Raw genomic sequence first — 21,505 nt, forward strand, 5'->3', positions numbered from 1 at the left:
TGTGTATGTGTTACTCAACCTACAGCCCTTGCCATCTGCAGTTGCTAGGGCTTCATTGTAGCTTGTACACGTCTCTTCCGAGAAAAAATTTTAGAAAATGTTAATAAAGATAATAATGAACTAAATTGGCATGCCTAAAGGAATTAGATGTACAGATGTATGAAGATTCCCCCAGCTTGATATTTTGCACCAATGTACCATCAAAAATGACTGAAAGACTTAGGGAGAGATGCTGTGATTATTTAATCTGAATTACATGCACTCTCTGCCTTTGGAATTCAAGATGTGCAAGTGAGCAAGCTGCTGAAGGCTCATTTGGAAATTTTGCCTGGGGATAAAAATATCCTGGGAATGTTTAAAAGATATTCTAAACACAACTGTTAATTCAGAAATACTGTTAAGGAAATTACCACTGATTAGCTAGAGGGAAGACAAAAGATAACAACATTTCCAGCATGGAAAGTAGTCAAATCACATGAAAGCAAACTTTTGGGTCAAGGAATTCCTGATTCACTATCCCTCCCAAGGAACTCAAAACTATTTTTTTTATTATTTTTTATTTATTTTTTTTTGTACAGAACTAGACACATAGAGAAACTTAAATTCTGCAAGGAAACAGAAGAGTGCTTGCAAAGTGCTACTAACGACTTAGAGAAGGAGACTGTAGGGCGCACAGTGGGGACACAGCAATAAGTGGCTAAGAGTAGGGGAATCAGCAGTCAAGGAGAGAAAGGCTACCACCTTTCTGGATGGAGAAAAGGGATGGATGGGCAGAGAAGGCATCTCAGGCCAAGCACAGGAGGAATGGGGTGTCTGAGCAAACCCTCTTCCTCACGCAATACCTGTCAGGGATGTGCACATTGCTTCCTCCCTTCCTGCCTTGCAAGAATTGAAGAATGGCAAGATTACTACTAACTGAGCTTAACAGATGGGTCTGAACTTCTCTCATTGTTTCAGGTTGCATTAATCTCATGGTGGGTTCTCATTTAGCTGAGAAAATGTCACTGAAACAAATGAACCGGAGCAGGCTAAAATACTATCAACAGATGTAGAGAATCTCTTCTGCATATTGCAGTTGCAGGGGCAAAGAGTCAGTATTCTCATTTCTCTGCTCCTTGCAGCCCCTTCAAAACAAATCAAAGATACTGCTGGTTGAGTTGGGAATAAAACTGCCTAATATCAGCAGACACTTGGAAGAGAGAAATGGGTCATCAGTCAGAGAATTGGGAAGGGAGAAGAGGCAGAGAAGTGCAAGCAGCCAGGGAATGTGGAAGGGAGCAAGGCTGACTTGCAAACAGAATATGGATGGGCACAGGCAGAACTGCCTTGGAGACAGAAATGACTTTGCTTCTATCCACAGACCTCTCAGAACCCTGCCCATGCGGAATGCCTGTTTTAAGGACTCTCCACAGGGAACAGCAAAGGACTTAACAGGGAGTTGGTGCAGTTCAACAGTGAATAGAGCAGACGAATATCACATTCCACCTGAGGCTCACTGTGCACTCACACCACTCTCTGGAGATCACTGCTGCAGGTTGGTTATGGAGTTGCACCCACCCTAACACATCTTACACATTTAGCACCAAAAGGAGCATGTGTCTTGGCAGCTCCCCAGGCACCTCTCCTCAGAGCTCAGTGGCAGTTCCCTGCTCATCCCCACTCCCCAGGGACAGCCTGCAGCCACAGCTCTCAGGCAATCCTATGACGTGAGAGCATGGAATGGCACGTTGTGATTCACTGCAACACACTCACTCAGAGGCTGGCTAGATACTGTCTGACAACACATTTTGCTTCAATGCATAAATTCAATGTGATGTGATTTCCCTTTTATACACAGTGTTGGCCAAAGAGGCTTTTCCATTTTCATTATGCAGATAAAGGGTTTAAACTCTATAAATGCGGCTGATATTAAAGTTTTAATAAAAATATATTTCACATTTTTTATCTTAGACTGACCTGGTCTGTGGTATGTTATTTACATAACCTCCGCTATATCTATTTCAGAGCCGACAAGACAGCTCTCTCCAGAACTGCAGGCTGCCCTGCCTGTCACCATGATGGGTAAACAGTGTCACCTTTTCAGGGCCCAATGAATTATAGAGAAGCGGTAAAGTGCACCATCCATCACAATGGCACTGAGTAGGTTTTTGAAGTAGATTTCAGATATCACAAATGCTGTTTAGACTGTTACCAGAAAGCACAAATTGGACAGCTCGTATACAATGGCCATATAATGAATGGATATGACAGGTCGTCAAAGAAAATGAGTCCTGCTATTCTACAAATAACCTTGTCAACATGCAGGTAGAACTATAGCTCTGCTTCTAGACAGACTGCAATAAACTAATGGTTTTATTTGTTTGAACTTCCAGCACACCAAATACACAAATGAGATACAATGGAGCAGCAGCATTCAAGCAATATTAGCAATTCAACCTGATTATGTGACATGTAATAGAAGCTCTCTACTAAAGATGTGTCACATTTGAAAGAAAATTATTCAGATTATGAGTAGCTGTAACTAGAATATCTTTTCACAGGAAAACCCTCATGATTTAGCAATCACAACCAACTACAACATATTCAAAATACACAATTTGTAGTTCCACTGCAAGCAATCAACTCACTCTCTGATTGCTGAACCCAGCAACAGCCACCACTTTATATTTCTCAAAGTTTTTCTACCTGCATTATCTTAAATAGTGTAGATGATTCCATAGGATTGAAAGTTAGAGAGGTTAGATTGCTACCAATTTCTCAAAGGGAAATTTCCCTTTCAGGCAAAATTTGATTTAAAAGCATTCGGGATAGATTTTTATAAGAAAACAGAAAACATCTGAAGTTCTGTGAGGGTGTGAAGTATCTCAAAGCATTGACTGTGGAATTACACACAGTGAGCCATCCTTTGGCTCAAACGCAAGCTCTGAAAGGTTTTGCCAAAGCCAAGGCACACCCTTACTGATGAGTACATAGGCAGTGTATGTGGTCCTCATTGCTTCAGAATTCAATTATGGAGAAAAGTATCCTGAAATATAACTAAAAGTGGTACATGTGTTTCTGGTAATAACATCAAAGATTTTCCCCGGTACATTCGATTTCCTTTAATCTGATGAATTTGTTAGCAACACATTCATTTTCATGAAAGAAATCTCAAAGGCCACAAGTGTACTTTTACCTCATTACAGTTACTCTTATTAGGTTATGAGAAAACATATTATGTATTGAGTTTCTAAGTGATAAATGTGATAAGCCAAGCCTGTTCATTGGTATTTTTTACTTGTCTATAGAAAAACTGAAGTGTATATGATGCAAGACTTATCTTGGCTTCCTTCATATCACTTCGTAACATCAAAAACTTCAATATGAAGTTACAGTTCTTGAGGAGTTTTACTGATACAACCCTAGGACATAATGAGTGTGAAATTAAACCTGGAAAATAGGCATATAAGGTACATTAAAATAAATAAATCAATCAATAGATGGACAGAGGTCTTCTCCCAAAGGAGACCGAATCCTTTGGACTAAAAGGCTTTGATGCTTTCCAGAAAGAGAATTTCAAGCAAGATGAGAAACTGAAGGATCTGAATTTCTACCAGTCCTCAGATTTCTCAATGTCCAAATTTTAAAATGATGTTAATAGTAAGATGGGCTACTTGGTGTGATGCAACTGTCATCACTTTGACTCACAAAATTTCCACAATACATTACATATAATGAATAAACACGATGCACAAACAGTGCCAAAACCAAAATACTCAATAGCTGCATTTTACTACACGAAATTCAGTGACTCGTATGCTATAATTATTTTACAAAACAAAGATATTTCTGAAGAGGTATCTTCCAAACTCAACACTGTCTGTTCTTACATATGCACCCTTCTGTCACGAGAATGAACTTATAAAGAATAAAAGCAATAAAAACAAAGTTCCCTGCCTCACTGGAGGTAAATGTACGATGTTTTAAAAAGGAGAAAGACAACAGAACAATAGCTATTCAGTTAGCAGTGAAATTTACATTGAAATTTTTATGTTTCAGAAATATATATTGAGATTTATACTAAGAGGAAAGTAAGTAAATGATGACCACTCTGTATATCCCAAATAGATCTGTAATGCAAATACATGAAGGCGCCAGTGAAGAGATAGAACAAGGCAGACCAAGATCTTATTTCACTCAGCAAGTAACTAATCCCAACTGGCAGGATCTTTTTGGCTGACAAAACTTCCAAACAAAACTGCAGTAAGATAAAAAATATGAGCTGTGATTTTCAAGACAAAACAGAGCAGATGCATCAATGGAACTGCCACAGAAGAAACTATGCAAGACCCATGACTATAAGTCAGGAACCCCAGGAATTGAATAGTGCTCCAGCAGATCTCACTGCAGAGAAACTCATCTTAACCTTCCTACTGACATGCCTCAAATCAGTAGCACTTACATATCAGACTGCTGTAGGGGGCTGGACTCAATGATCTCTAGAGGTCCCTTCCAGCCCCTACAATTCTGCGATTCTGTGATCAGCAAAGAACAAATGTAACTCTAGACATAGCCTTCAGGCTTTTTACACCCAAGCAATAGATGACAATACATTAACTCAGATACTTATTTAAAAAATAAGTAATAATTAAAAAAAAAAAAATCACATGAAGTCTTCAGGTCTGACTAATTTTTAACGTTTGACTTCAGATTTGGGCCACATTATATTTCAATAGCATATATTGGATTATCTTAAGGCTGGGCAATTCACCGCGTTTACTTTTTCCAGCCAAGTTCAATGCAAACTGGTGTTTTGTAAGTATTCCAACACAAATGACAGAGACAAATAGACACATTACCTCAAGAGTTCCTTTGGCAGAGTAAGCTGCATATGAGTACAGGAGGTCTTGGCTATGAAGTGTTCTGGTCACTTTGCTGCACTGCTGTCCATCAGGATAAAAACATTCTCCACTGTTTTTCAGAGTTATTGTGTTTGAAGAAGAGCCTGGTAGGTCGAGCAAAACAGAATAATTTACCAGCCGGACATCTTCAAGGCCATGAGAAGTCCATTGAAGCAGAATTCTCATTGCAGCATCCACATCATCTTCTCTAGGGGATTGTAACACATCTCTGGAGAAAAACAAACAGGAAATTTAAGATCCCTTCCCACCAAGACCTGCACCTTAACATGCAACCATCTACAATCTTATCTGAATGAAAAATGGGATTCATGAAAGATCATTAAACATGCATTTAAAAAATGAAGTCATAATCCACTGTTTTTGCAAATAATTTTGTACCAGTTACAAGGGAAAAGCAAACACTTTTTTGAAAAGAAAAAAAATACAGAAAAGCTATATAAAAAACACTGTATTGAAATGTAAAGAATGAGTAGAAATTATGACAGCAATTGTTTCAAAATTCATTTTTGTAGAGCTGATCAAGTTTCTGATAAAGCATCAATTTAACCAAACACTGAACAGAAACGAACACAATCTGAAGCAATATTTCAGGGACTTTAGGGAGGGAGTGGCGCTGAAAATTAGTTATATGTTTGGCTTAAATTCATCAAGTAAAGCAAATGTGCTAAGCAGAACAGAATTGTTTCCCCAAATACTGTTTTAGTTGTAGGAAGGTGTTCCTCATCCTTCCTACCTACACTGAAAGATTGCTTCAGCCAACAGCTTGGCAAGCATGCGACTCAAGCTTGAAAATCATTTTGGCAGTATTGGGCAGAGGGACCAACAGGGACTTCAGGTGAGTTTGTTTGGGTTTATATCACTGGGTTTGTATTACTGTTCGACACCTGCCATCCGGCGGGCCATAGAATAAAATTGGTGACAGCACAGGAGGGCCACCTTCCTCCCTGCAAATGCCAGAAGATCATAGGTGAAGAGAACACATTTTAAAGATAACTTTACAGGATATATTTTCATAGATACATACTTATGTAAGAAAAGTAGGCCACAAGTAAAAAGCAGTGTTATTCAAATAATAAAGTACTCTCTAAATGCAGTACAAAGAAATGCAGGGAATATTTTTTGAGTTTCAGGATTTTTTCATTTATGCAGTAGGTCTGAAGATGTCAAGACCGAGATACAAGACTAGGGATAACAGAGGTATTAACTTTCAAGCACAGAAATACCAACATTGCCTGAAACTCTTCCTCACAAATTTCACAAAAAGGGCAGTTTTCAGGATAGTTAGATGCTTCATGGTCTTTAGTGGATCCTTGAAAATAACACAGCGATCTTGCATACATCAAAAACAAAGGCTGAATAATGTGTAGCAACATTAAATCTATTCCTGCAGGCAATAGATACTTGAGAATTGCACCAATTACACATCTGCATTTTTGGGCACCTCTGGGCAAGACAGGAGCTGCAGTAAGGCAGGGCATCAAATGCCCAGAGAATGCTGCCATGAAATGTATAGGATTTACTGCCGTTCCAGAGACTTCCTCCCCTACCCAACAAAACTCATAGCTCAACAGGCCTTTACAAAAGAACATTAGAGTAAAATTGAAGTTGAATAAGCATGCCAATATAAAATGGATTTTCATTTTTTTTTTTAAAGGCTCTATTGAAAGATTTATATTGTAACACAGCCTGCATCACAGTAACAAGGTTAGCAGCATCCAGAGTTCAAAATCTTTACAAGAATGCTGGACTTATGTTAAAACTTCAGAGATCCTGTCAGCAGGAATAACTGTCAAAGGTTATTCTTGCAGTGTTAATCTTTTTCAATTATCTAAAATAAGTCTTCAAGCAACCTACACAAAATGGACAAGGTAATTCAATTTGTAGTATATATTGTAAGATTCCAATTTCATCTCCCGTACCTGCTATTGTAATGTCATAAACTTGGACACTGCAGTGATACAGAAAGTTGTTTGATTAACACAGCCATTAACAGAACATCGCATTTCCCGTGATGTGGGAAATGGAAACATTAATAGAATAAATGCCTGCATGAAACTTATCCCAGGCCAATAAGGTTAGGACACAGTGCAAGAAGAAGGATTCAGTTTCAATAAAAGTAATTAAACATTAAAAAAAGACAAAGATACAGTAATCAAATTGCTCCTTTAATAATAGAAGTTACTTTCAACTTCATAATTGAATAAGCGTGTCTTTGAAACTTTTGTGACAACACATCTGATTAGGTTAAAGAAATGAGCGTACCGACTATTTACTCCATAATTTCTTTACAGCATGTTAAAATCAAATTGCAAATTATGAGCAAACCTTACATTGAAATAAATCTGCACATATTAGGCTGCTTTCACAACCAGAAACACAATGCCAAGGGTTTTCGTTTACAATGACTGACCCGCACTTATCCTTGATACAATTTTTTGACTGCATGGACTTAAACTGAGAGGTATTTTAAGCAATTATTTTTATCATACACTAGTTGGCTAACAAGTGTAACATGCAAAAATAGTATTTCCTAAGACAGATCAAATTTAGAAGTGTCACATTTGTCTGACAGCCTCATCCCAGCTGTTAAAAGAAAAATTGTACTGCTTCACATGTACTACTACAGTCACTCTACAACATGTCCCATAATGTACTTCTTAAAACTGCCAGAGCATTAAGATTCATAGCATTAAAACTTACACTGTGGAAATAAACTGTGGCTGATCATGCTTCTCACTTCTGCACTCAGCAGCATACTCAGTAGGAATCAATAGCAATGCAATTGCCAATTTCCATTTGCGTTATGACCTCTAATAACCTCAGCCAAAATTTTTCTATTCCCTTACATTAAAACAACACTATTCAGCTACTTGTCCAGCTTCAGTCAATGTGAATAACCACAAACGTAATGGTCATATCTTGAATTGCTGTAAATCTGCATAATTCATTGAAGTGGAGCCACCAACAACGTAGGAGTTGGTCTCAAGTTAGAATCAATATTAATAAGTATAAACAATAACAGTCAAAATATTACTGAGCCTTAATCTGATGCTCTCAAAGGGATTTACACAAGTTAATTTTGTTTGCTTTCTAATATAGATCAGATGTGGCTCAGATACTGAACTAACAAAGATCAAAACAGGCCATAAGCTTGTTTTCTTGCGTACTCTGCTCCATTTCAAATGCTATCCATTTCTGAACTGAAAAAAAATGGACATAAGTGTACTTAAGACTCTGAAAACATACACCATTTTACCTACAATGAAATTTTCCCATTTGGGTATGGTGAAAAGACCAAAGTAATGTTTCTGAAGACACACTCATACACTTCCTTTGTAAGATCAGTATTTAAGAGATGACTTTAAGAGATAAAGGAACACATGCACATGCACACAAAATAAAGAAATTTCATTTTAAAATTGTTAACTACAGGAAACATGGAGTTGAAGCAGCTTAGTGGAAAGTCACTTGTTAGCCACAGTGTAATTTCTTTGGACACAGCTTCCTAAAGGAAAGTAAGTAATGCAGAAAGGCCAGCTGCTTTTTCCAGCTGCTAATAGAGGGACACTGCAAAACACTCTTCAGAAAGTACTGAGAACTTACAAAAGTCACTTTAAGAATCAAAAGATGGAATAACATAGCAGCATCACAATTCCTTATCAGGTAATGATACTAAACTGTTAGAAACAAACAAAACATCCACAAAAACAAATCTGAAACTGCAATAGTTTTATAGATTTAATTTTAAAAATCCAGGGACAGAATTTTCCCTCAAGTGTGAATAGCTTTGTGTTTTTCCTTAATTGTCTTTAAAGATTTAATGTCTATAATGAAATGAGAGTGGAAACTGGCCAAGGTTTGCCACCATATTAAAAATAATAATAACCTGAGTTCTACTTTTGCACAGTTAGAAATGCATCTAACTTTTATTTTCTCAACTTTTAATGGTTAATTTTAACTTCTTTTGTCTCCACAAATTCACTGAAATTGGCATTTAAGTAACAAATGAGAACAAATAGAATTTTGGAATTTTCAGCTGGGTAGCTGTTTCCAAAGTTTGGAGGTCACAACAGATTTGCCAGACAGCATTTGTATTAACTGCATTAAAGTGTTATCTTGGCCAATATACTGTGCACAACTGTAGTTGGTGGCAGGCGATTAAAAACAAATGTAAGAAACACGATATGGGGTTATTATATTCATAGACTTCTGTGCACGTGTCTTTTTTCTACCTACAAATGTGGTCCAGGCAAAGAATTCAAGATGTTTACACATGCTCAGGATTGCAGAACTCATTTCAGTCCAGCGTGAGCTGAGAGATTGCTACTTCGGAAGTGCTGGACAAGTGAGCGCTCAGCACTCACACCCACTAGCTTCTCAGCATATGCACTAGCTTTTTTCACAGTAGCAGGTATAGTATCTATTTGTATCCATCACATTTAGACTTCCACAGAGCACTGTAAATGCTTCCAGGAAATACCACCCGCCCAAGCCACATCTGCCTGCATTTTAATTACACATTCCTGTTAATTAGGGTGCTCAATTGGCTGGTCTCCTGCCTGCCCACTCAGATTTCCTACAGTCTGAACTGACTGCCCCAAATCTGCAGATTCCAGAAGAAACAATGGAAATACACGAAGTATTTATCAGTAGGTTAAAACATTTCAGAGAAACATACTGAGGAAGTTTGCAGCACAAACACAGTGCAAAGCTGTGGTTAAGCACAAGTCAGCCTTGACATGACCAGATGCTCTTCCTTCCACACACCCATTCCTGGCTCAGCAGGCCGAGCCCCACAGCAGGCACTGCTCTGGAAGACAGCAATGAGTCCTCATGGTGAGCAGGGCTTGCTGCCAGTCCCACCCTGTGCCACTGTTCTGCCTGGCAGGTATTTATGCACAACTCATCTGGATACAGCGATGGATGCTTGCTCTGAGTCAGAGGAAATCTGACATCATGTTCATGCACAGGTAACTATATATTGCTTTTGCTATCAATGCATTTACAGATCTACATCAACATGTCTATGAACGCTACAAAGGACCTACAGTAAAGACATCGAGCTATTAACATAAAGCAGTATGATTAACAACAGTCTTTATGTTCTGCAGAGACTGAATAAATGTAAAGCATAAAAGCATAAAAAAAAATACATAATGTCAGATGATAGAACACCATCTCTATAGATTTGGTTATGCAGTTCCAGAGCAGAAAAATGGTTTTGATTTATTATTTTGAAGTCACGTGCACCTTGGAGGACTTAAGTCTTCTATTCAGCACATGCAGTGCACAACAGCAGGTACAAAAGTACTTTTCAACAAACTTTTTTGTACTGTGTCTAGGTCCATCTGGCTATTAGACTTTCCCGGGGAACCCAAGGATATGCACCCTCTCCTACCACATTATAATTACATGCACAACAGCTGTAGGCCAAACCTCTCATTTTCCTGTGGAATTCTTTGTCACAGAATTGAAGAACAGATTCAGATCTCGGCCCATGCTGGCTTCCAAGCATGGCTATTTTGTATGTTGTTTTGTTCACTGCAGGACTACTAAGCATACTGGTACTCCCCACTGCATCAGACAGTCAAATCCCTTTTATACGTCTTAAATAAAAGCAACCAGGATAGTTCAAATCTCACTTGCCAACATCAGGACGCAAGCCAAGCCTGTGTTCCAGACAGATGGGGAAAGGCATTGAAAAACGACTGATTCTCTCACTTCACGTTTCTAAACTTTACTGGAAAACTAACATTCATTGTTACTGTGCACTACATATTGCAAAGTCATAAACTGGCCACAGGTGAGCTTTCCAAAGCTTTCTAAGAGATGTGGATGTCAGTTATGCTGACAAGTAGCCAACATCCAAATCTGTCAAATGCTTCAGAAGATAAGAAAGCCAATACCAGTTCTAACGAAGATCTATTGAATGATTGCTCAGAAAAGAGTAAAAACACAGCAAGCACACAGAAAAACCCTTCTAGTCTGTTTCAAACTATTGCTCTGAATACTTGTGTAGGGAAATGTAATAGCAGCTAACCAGTTCTAAATTACTCAAAAAAAAAGGGGGGATGGTCATAATCCAGTTAAAGAAAGAACGATTTTCTTACCCATCACCAGGATCAGGGCTCACCAAATTCTCCAAAAGGAGGGATCTCCAAGTAGGCAGCCAGCCCTTAAATGAGGCTTAGGGAGGGGTGGAACCAGGTTGCACAGCTGAATTGCTTTCACCTGTGCTCCCAGGGCTGGCCATGTCCCTTCAGCAGGTGTGCAATCATTGGTTCAGGCCATGAGTTAGCAATTTCTATACAACTTGTGACTTGGCTGAGAGTATTCACCTGAATTTTCAACAATATATAGTTCTAAACAAAACAAAGAAGATTATTCAGAGATCTATTTGTTTAATGAACAACACTTCTTTTGTTGCAGAATCTCTCACTGTAGAAATTCCAGCGGCAAAACTCAATGCCTTGCTGATTCTGGCATCAGATAAAAACACCACAATGGTGTTCCAAAATGTTTTTTATGCAACAGTAAATTCCACACATTCACTCAGAGTTCTAGAGCCTGTGATATTTTAATGGTCTATCAGCAGAAAACTATTGATAACATCTTATTATTGATGGAGAAAAAATTGTCAAAGCCTATCATTGAACCAAATGAAATGGTTACATGATCTACATGTTAATCTAACAAGTTAAACTCTGTCACAACACTGAGTACACAGCCAGTTCTACCAAATCAACAGCTGATCTGCCAACAAGCAGGCCATCTGCAAATGTGTTACATTAAAAAAAAAAAAACACACTCTAATCCAGAGTCTACAAAATATTGTATGTGTCCCAGCATTTGAATCTAGAAATCGCTGGGCAAAAACCAGTAGGGCTTAGTTAATTCAGATTCTTTGCAAGTCAGCGAAAAAGACTTTGAATATACGTAACATACAATATTTGATGATCTTCATACGAGCAGTTCTAAATATATCACATTTTTAAAAAATAAAGAGAACCTACCTAAAAGTTTTATATGAAAAATAGAACGGGTGGCAAACAACCAACATTTTTACATTACTTTACAAATGAGTTAGTTTATCAACAGAGCACAGAAGTACAGTAAAATGCATTGGCTAGAGTAAAGGTTGTTTAAACAAGTTCATTTTACTGTATAATTGCAATGGGCCACAGGCATGAGCAATCAGCTAAGTTTTGCTGTCCTGTGGTAACTTGTTGAATTACTGATTTTTGATCACTCATAACCATGGAGAGAAAATCTGAAAAGCAATTGACTTAGATATTAAACCAGATGCCTAAGAAATGACAAACAAAACTGTGGATGTTTTTAAAATGTTTAGTATAAGCAAATGACTCAAAGACAGATAGGTAGGCAATTACAGAAGTAGACATAGAAACCAGACTGTCCGATTCACATTTAAGGGTTTCAGTTATCAAACCATCTTACACCGTATTTAAAACCATCCTTAACTATTTTTATAAAATCACTCTGTTTTTCATGACACATCTTGCTTAATTATTCAGTGCAGAGGCAGATAAGAATGTCATTTAGTATTTCTCCCCCATCATTCCAGAGACATACTGAAAAAAAAGAATGGCAATCATTATCCATTTTCAGAATAGTTAATGAACCACAGAAACCTTAATATGGAGAATGACAGTTCCAAACTCTCAAATGGGCTATTATTCAAAATCCTAAAGACCATTTATGCCAGATGCCAAAGGAGGAGAGGGAAGATACCTTTTAAATTGTATACTTCGCTGTAAAAAAAGTCACTGTCATGATTGATTGTCCCTTATATTTACAGAACAGCTTAGTCAAAAGGCCCTCCACTTAGGCAAACAAGTAATTCTTGTCTCTTTGTACTATTGAACTCTCAGCCTTCAAATGCTTACCACAAAGAGGACTGATCCACTACAATTCTTGTTTTTAATACGGCAAACTATTTTCAACAGATGAATTGATCATAAGAAAATTTATAAATATACACACAGGATGGAAATGAGTATGCAAGAAACCTCTTTTTCATTTAACAACCTCATTTGCAAGAAAGTATCCAAGAATAATGTCATTTTAAATCAGTAAGACCATCACTATTGTCTTTGTCCTACTAACCTGCCTGTTGCTAATTTTCCCAGTCACAGGTTTTCTGCTACAGTATATGAGTTGGGGGGGGAGGGGTGTGAACATCACAGTTTAAGTCTTTGTCCAATTATATCAGAAGAATTTCAGATCAACTTACACTCTATCCTAAGATACAGCATTATTCTGACAACCTGAATTTTTACTTTGGACATACAAGAATATTTTAGCCTCTGCTTTATATATAGACATATATATATAAGAGAATATACAATTACTTGAAATTTATAGGTCTAATTATTCTACAAAGGGTTTTACCACTATTTTCTTCTAAAGCAACAAAAGGTTGTTCCAAACAACTCAAGCAGTGAGATCCAAACAATAGCGCCCGGCATCTTCCAGCAGGCTGCGATGTGAGGGGAGAGCATACTGCAACTGTAGGGGGACAAAAAGAAGTCCCCCAACTTGAAAGTGTTGTACATAACTCTGCTTTCCCAGGCTGAGAGCTGACCAGCAAAACTTCACTATGATACAATCTTCTTTTCTTTGCAGACCACAGGGAACATACCAGTGTTTCAATAAAATGAGAGCAGCTGTATAATCAAGTCCAGGTGATACCTTTTACCGTCTGAGAAACATTTACTTACAGTAAGAGACAAATTCTATACAGATGTGAAAAGCAGTGGATGCTTCACTAATGCTCTTTTTTTTTTTTTAATAAAGAAAATCTATTGATCAAAAACACTCAAACGTTGCTTTTTGTATAGAGAATCTGCAGATCAAAAATATCTCAATACTGCCAAACTGGCAATAGTTTTTTTCTTTCGTTTCCCAATCATTAGGTTACATGGTGAATAGCAAAGCAATTGGATTGAATGCCAGGTGTTATTCTGTCAGCACTGGACATCCTTATTTAAACAGTATTATTTAACTTTTTGAATAAAATCTCATTTCTCAGAGGACACTATAAGGAATTAAGAAAGCATTCTAACCCAAAATCCTAGAAAAACTTAGAAAAGCTACCCATTATTTGAAGATTTAGAATGATTTGGAAATAGATAAACCCCCAAATGTTTAACTTTTAAAATGAAAAAGAAAGTGAAAGCTTCATTTGATCTCATAAATCTCAAAAGTTAACCCTATGGACAGAAAAACCTCAGCTAACCAGAACACAACGTCATGTAACATTTATGATATCGGTTTCATTTTGTCACCTGTATTTGTTAACTTTCCAGTGCAATTCTACTGAAACTGGAGAGATTTCTAACCAGTGTGCCAGCTTAGACATTTTATGAAAACTTTAACAAGTTCAGCCAGGTGCATTACTTAAAATGGAAGCTGCAGCAAAAAAAAAAGGGAGAAAGGAAACAATGCAATTTCAACATATTCATGCAATAAAAATGTTATCGTGAATGTCATACCACAGGGCTTAGTTCAGATAATATCCATCTCACCAGCCAAACTCTGTTTCGGTTGGATTTGTTTTATCTTGAATTACTGTCGTCTTTGAACTGATGCATCACTTTGAATCAACAACTGAAGAAATAAACACCTATAACCAAAACATCATACTGAAGTTATGCTATATTGCAGATCAAACTGCTTGTGGATACTCAAAAAGCTCTCTCCAAAGGAAGAAGCATAAATTCCTGAAAAGAGAAGCTTAGAAGAGGCTGCAGGAGATGATTTGGTCCAAGGCAGGCTCAGCTCACCCTGCTGCCACTGCAGGCAGATGATTTCCTGCCTTGTTCCAGGTATAGAGTTCCCTACCCATCCTAAACACTCCCACCATCTCCTGCTGCATTGAAGCACACTATTTTTTTTCACCTCCACCACAGATGCTGAGATCCATCTTTCACTTTTTTGCAACTTATTTTTTTAAACAGACTTAAAGATTGCTCCTATGGCCTTTCTTCTGATTTTTTTTTTTTTTTTTTAAGACAAGTACCCTCAAATCTTTTTATCCCTTTCTCAGAGTTCCTGCCCCAACAATCTGACCTGCTCCCATCAAGCCTCCACTCCTCCTGAAACTCAGTTCCACAAAACAGACCTTGCAGATATGCCGCTTGAATTTAAAATGCATAATTAGCATCCAATCACTATTTGCCCTCATAAAAGTCTTTTCTTTCCCCTCTGCTGTCCTTTATTATTTTTTCCCCCTCTATGGCTCTGCAGTGAGTTCACACAGTCCTTCAGCTTTATTGATTTCAAACTTCAGAATGGCAAACTTGCTTCTTACATTTCCTTTACTTTAAGAAGGAATGGTCCTGAGTACATCTTTGTACACTCATCTAAAACAGAACCTTACTCTCCCCTGCTCCAGCTTCTACTTTTACACTTCTTGGGCATGCTACATTCCTTCTATTCCCTTTGCAATCGCCGAAGCATGACTCATTCCCTCAAGTAATCACTTTACCAGTATTTTCGTGCCTGTTCTAGATTTCTCTCAGAATCTTTGTGCTTCTTTACCTGAAAGCGAAATAAAAAGAAGTGCAGTGCCTCACGAACAGTAGCCTGTTTTTATCAAGTATTACTTACATGATCTAACTCATTTTCAGCATCTTTTTCTGATCCAACTAAAATTTCCAAGTCAATTTCAAAGGAATAAAGCATAAATAAAAGACAAAAACAATGGCAATATGCAAATGTTCAGGAATTAGAATCAAGGCTGACAAATGCCCCCTAGTATTGAACATACTTTAATGTGCAATCACCTGAATTGCTTACTGCAAGTACAAATGGGCTATTGTAGGACAGCAATGTTTAAACCTGAAGGCCAGAGGGGGTGGCGGTTGCTAGGCAGTAAAGAGGAAAGTGCTCTATTCCAAAGCTGCAGTATCAATTAAATGTTGGGGGGGGGAGGGGGGATGATGGAGGTGGGAGGGAAAGCAGAATCATTACATACGAATGGTAAATTTCACTATAGTTTCTCATCTCTCTCCCTATAAAGATATTATGATTCTGAGTCTTAGCTTGCTCTTAACGCGGTGTTAAATAAGGTACGCATGGACATGAAGACACAAAAAGCATTCAGAAATTCAGCAGTGGTGCAGGATGCAGGTTTTTACTGAGTACGTGCATAGTGAACATGGTTATGTAGATACACTGCAGAAAATAAAAATGTTGCCATGGTCATCTGGTATTGCTTCTTATATGTACTATAAAAATGGTCATTTATTAAACTATCTACTGGGTGAAGGAATTCTGGGAGGCAGAGGCTGTATTTGTTATTAGCACTACTAATGCTCACATTCTCAGAAGAAAACTACCTGGATGGATTATGCAAACATTTCATGCCAAATTTCTTAAGAGCCTGTGAAATTAGCAGATACATAAAAGGATAAATATCAAAATGGAAAAAAAAATAACAAGAGGTCTAGTCTATACACATTTAATGAAGATGAACTATACAGCTTCAGATTTATTTACTTTAATTGAGGGGAGAAGGTAAAAGCACAGTCAAAAACTTACACCAGACAAAAGAAGTTAAACTTGACAATTAGTTATAACTATGTCTGAAAGAATAGCCTGTAAACCATAAGCATCCATAAAGTCCTTCTCTTGGGGAAAGACAAAGTGGGTTGAATTTAGTGGAAGTCTTCCAAAAGAAAAGCCTACCTTGACTAACACATACACAAATATAAAAACAGGGTCACTGCAAGAAGCCCAGTGTGCACTGCATCCATTCTTCAGCTGCTTCCTCCACTCAACTGAATGGTTGAACCCCATGCCCCAGGCTGCTGCCTGCCTACCAGCAGAGCTGAGTCCTTCATGATGGACAAAATCTGCCAGAATAACACACAGTAGGCACCGGAGGACTCAGCACTTCATGGGCAGTTATTCCTCAGAGTGCTATACTGCAATACTAGGTAACAGATTTCAAACATGTTTTAATTAACTGATTTAAGTTATACAAGTGCAAATACTGCACACGTAGAATCACAGAGGGGCTTGGGTTGGGAGAGACCTCAGATATAATCTAATTGTAACTTCTCTGCCATGCTCAGGGTAGACATAAAGCAGCAACATGCCATCCCAGTATAAAGTGCCAGCTCTCTTCCCCTTCCCTAATTGAAACTATACTCAAAGCAGCTACTTTTAAACTAAAATATATGCACTTACATTTACATCCAACTGCATTAATTTCTTCCAGCTTACAGGCCAGCAACAAAGACAGCAAGGATAGCATTAACTTCTGAATTTGGGTTAGATGTTCAACCAAGTTACTTTTATTAAAATCTTCACTTTAAACATAGGCAACAATTATTCTGAGACCTGAGAAATTTGAGTTATGTCACATGGTAAAAAGGAGCAGAAACACTACACTACTGTGAGTCTGGCTATTGAAGAAAAATAATCCTGAAACACATGCAAGATTGAAATCCACAATTGTTCCCTGAATATCTCACATCATCAATTAAAATAAATACCAAATCTGGCCAAGCTTAGAATTCACTTTATCTGATGCCATTGTAACAGACCACAGGCAGAGTTGCTAAACATTCTCAGTGAAACTGATTGTTTTATCAACAAAATGCAATATTAGCTGTAATTCTCATCTTAGTGTAGTGTTACCAAGGTTCCTACCAAGGAATCAGGAGTACAAAATGACTTCAGTCTCTACTTTGAATTGTATTTGGAAGAAACTTCTCTACATACGTCTCCAAATACAAGATTTAACTAGCTAAAGACTGGAACACTATGTAAGCACTGAGTCTTGGTGTACATATCAGAACAACAAAAAGACCACAGATGTCCAAGCATCTGCCAGTCACTGTGAATCAAGTCTTTACAATGTTATCTCAACAGCAGAAACCACTACCACTACACACAGAAGGAAAACTCCACTCCATCCTTTACTCTCAGCAAATTCTACATTATCAAAACTATCACATCCTGTCTGTACCTTTTCTTTTTTATGACTTCTTTATTTTTTATTTTGCTTTGGCTTTAGGTTGTTTGCTCATATTTTTGAGCTGTTGGTTCACTCAAACTACATACTCAGCTCTTTCCACTGATCTTTGTTAGAACTTCTCTAGGGTCACCCCTCTCCGACCTTCTCTTCCTACTGCAAACCGTACTTTGGTAACCTCAGCCTTGGATGGCTTCACCTCTGCTCTCCTCCTTTAGCATAAATCACTTCTGAAACATCCCTTGCTAACTTCAGCCACTGCTCCAATATAACACGTTTCTTTACATACTAAGCAGGCAGAACCAGCTAACAAATTATAGAATGTGCTTGAGCATTGGGACTGACGAAATGCCAAGTGTATCAAATAGATCTTGAGTGAAGAAAGAAAGGAAGAATTCAATCTGATAAGGGAGCTGACCCCACATCTACCCCAGCCCTTCGACCTGCATATCATGAGAGAAAGCACTTAGAGGAAATACTCCAGAATGTGGGCTTATGAAAAGAATGTACACACAATATTCCACCAGTGAGTCAGGAGGGGAACAACCTATGAAAGAGTTTTTTCCTCCTTATGCTCAGGCTGTAAAGTTTTAGATAAAAGTGGTATCACCCGAGATTATTTGGCATCCTGTGTCCACAAGTTTGTTCTCTGGGCTGAAAAAGGCACAAATCTTTAGGAAGTTGGGTGAAATCCTTTAGCATTAATATTAATCCTTTGCTACATTCTAAATTTTATTTAGGATATTTAGAACAAAAGTATAGCTTACCAAAGTTTGGTTTGGCTTGGCTTTTTGTTTGTCTTATCTTCTGTTCACCTTGGCCACTATATTAGGAGATGCAGTTTAATGACACACTTATATAAAGACAATAATAGCTTTATGGCTTACTATGCTACGTTGCTAGGATTTACTTCTTAAATCATCAACAAAATTACCCTCGGCAGCTAAATATTTAGCATACCTACCAGCAACTGGGAAAACTAAATTAATCAATTTATCCATAGCCAGGATATATATATGTATATATATATGTATATATATATATATATATATATATATACGTATATGTTTAATAGATTGTTAACATTATAATCCCAGGTCCATATTTAAACATCAGAAAAATATTCTGGAATAAAACCAATGAGCACTGGAAATAGGAGCATTATTAAAGACTTAAGAAGCTGGTTCAGAAGCCTATTTCCTGACAGTTACAAAACCTTCTCACTGAAGAAAAGCAAGTCAGCAGCATCATGCCTTTCTGAGAAGAGATCTCACCAGGAATATCACCTGAATGTTTTTTCTTCTTCCGATCACTCAGGCTGTAGCCCCAGTCTCAAAAGACTACCAAATGTACTGCCTTCAAATAGGCTGCTACCTTAGCAATACTTGAAATTTACCCTATAAATTCACATGGCTCTCCAGTTGCAGCTGTTTCAGCTAAAGAGATTATTAGTATTATCCCAAGCCCTCCTTTAGCCCTTTGCTCTCCATCTGAAAATTACTGTTTATGCTGTTCTTTTGATGCTGACCTCAATCAAAATGAGCTGAGTTTATTTACACATTTTAAATATTATCTGTTTGGTAGTCCAGCTCATCAGCAAACTACCAAAATATTTTTCTGTTGGATCCCTCTCCCTGAGACTAATGATAAGCTCTTGACAAGCCGCCATCCAACATGAGTCCAATCCTAGCATTTCTCTTGCATCCATAGTAGACAATAGCTGCTTTATTTCCTGAAATGCCACTACCACATCAGAAGTTTTTAGCTGAATGGGCTCTGTCTCTGTTAAGGTTTGCTATTAATAGGATAAAATAAACTGTATGATTTCAACAACCAGGTTAAAAATTTCATACATGGCCAGAAGGTGACGGGAAATGAGACCAAGCGGTCACTATTTAACAAAATACACTGTCTCCTGCAACCATAGCAGACTTCAAGAAACTATATATGCTTTTACAACACAAAGATACATCTGAATTGTAGAATGAATAGAAGAAAACAAAGAAACACTGTTTCTATTAGTTAATATTTCCAGAATAGTGATATATCATAGAATCATGCAATGCATGAAACAGTGCTAAATACACACATTTCTACATGCTGCCAAATTGAGGAAAAAGCCCAACACAGATAAACTGTGGGCAGAAAAATCATACTTTTTTCCCCACAAAATAGAAAATGTCATACACAGATCATAAACACATAATTACAAAACCATTTCTACTACTACATTTTGTTTGCTTGAAAGTCAAAGATATAATTAAGTAACTGTATAGGTATGATAGGTAAGACATGCATACAAGTGTGCACATGCACACACACGCACACACAGATGTACTGGTAGCACATGGACAACTAGTTAATCTGCATCTCTTGCTTTCCAGTTTAAGGCTGACTGCAGAAAGACCACAAGAGTTCACTGCAACTTCTGATGACAGCAAGCAAACAAGATGTTTGGAACACAACCTGCTTTCTCTACCCTAGGACACATCTAACCACAGCTCAGCTTTTCTCAGGCTATATGAAGCATGAAGCCCAGGAGACACAGCTACAAGGGGCTGCTCACTCCGTTGGGCAGCCTCCTGCACTCAGTGCCACTCACCTGGGAGAAAACCTGGGAGAAATCCTCACAACAGCTTCCAGCTGCTGTTGGCTTCCACATTAAACACGGAAAAACACACATTAGTCTGTCCTGCTGGGTAAACGTATTCACCTGTTTCTCCAGGCTTCTTTGTAAAATGCCACTGAGTCTGCAGGGTCACAGCTGCAGATTGTGACTTACAAAGATATTTGAAGATTCAGAGAGGAAAGAATAGACATTTTGTTACTAACTAAAAAGTTTAAGTGAGTAAAAGCAACACTTGTTTTTATTATTTGCAAAGATTCTTTCTTGAATATTTTGATCTAAACACACTGAAAACCTGTATTTTTCAAGACCCTGTGAAACTGCTGAGTGTAGTGATGTATTTAAATTTTTGGCTCCTTTCCTTACAGCCACAGGACATTTTCAGAGCCACTAAGGATCTATCATCCAAAAAAGGTCGAATGTTAAATATAAGCTCCTAACATTTAAAAAAAACCAAAAACCAAAAAACAAACAAACAAAAAAACCCAAACAGGATCACCTGACATAAACTGAGTTGCAATTGTGTACTTGGGTTAAGCTGTGCCCACATATTAAGCCCAGAAAGTTACAGTACCACACGAGGGTAAAGTTTAAATTAACCAAACCTTTCCATGTACTATTTTCATATTCAGCTATTCCACAACGCAACAAGGACACTCATGTTGCAAAATTCTATCAAACATCAACAGTTATGGAAAGCATTTTTTGTGGTATGTTTCAGAGATCTTCTAACCGTGAAAACAACAGGAATTCTCTCTTGCACTTCTCTATGAAGTGCTCAGTTCTAAGAGACCCGCTTCTATCAGGCACTACACACACTCTTCTTGTACAAAATTATTTCAAGCAACCAAACCAGCATGTTCCCCACTCTCCAAAAACACTTGGACCAATGATGTATAAATTCTTTTTTTATACTAAACCTCTCAGAAGATTGCTACAGACGCTTTTATACATCTTCCCTTTATAGTCGAT

At 37.7% G+C, this 21,505-nt stretch overlaps 1 protein-coding gene across 12 annotated transcripts in view; it reads right to left on the bottom strand.

Moving 5' to 3' along the window:
- NAALADL2 (N-acetylated alpha-linked acidic dipeptidase like 2) overlaps nt 1–21,505 on the bottom strand; it is a 379,774-nt gene that overhangs the window by 155,666 nt on the left and 202,603 nt on the right. For all 12 annotated transcript variants that reach the window (XM_040705739.2, XM_040705733.2, XM_040705736.2 and 9 more), the window contains one exon: nt 4,839–5,109. In XM_040705739.2, the coding sequence (XP_040561673.1) occupies nt 4,839–5,109 (271 nt within the window). The remainder of the gene's footprint in view (nt 1–4,838; nt 5,110–21,505) is intronic.

The sequence above is a fragment of the Gallus gallus genome, chromosome 9 (genome assembly GCF_016699485.2).
Source record: "Gallus gallus isolate bGalGal1 chromosome 9, bGalGal1.mat.broiler.GRCg7b, whole genome shotgun sequence".
Taxonomy (NCBI): Eukaryota; Metazoa; Chordata; class Aves; order Galliformes; family Phasianidae; genus Gallus; species Gallus gallus.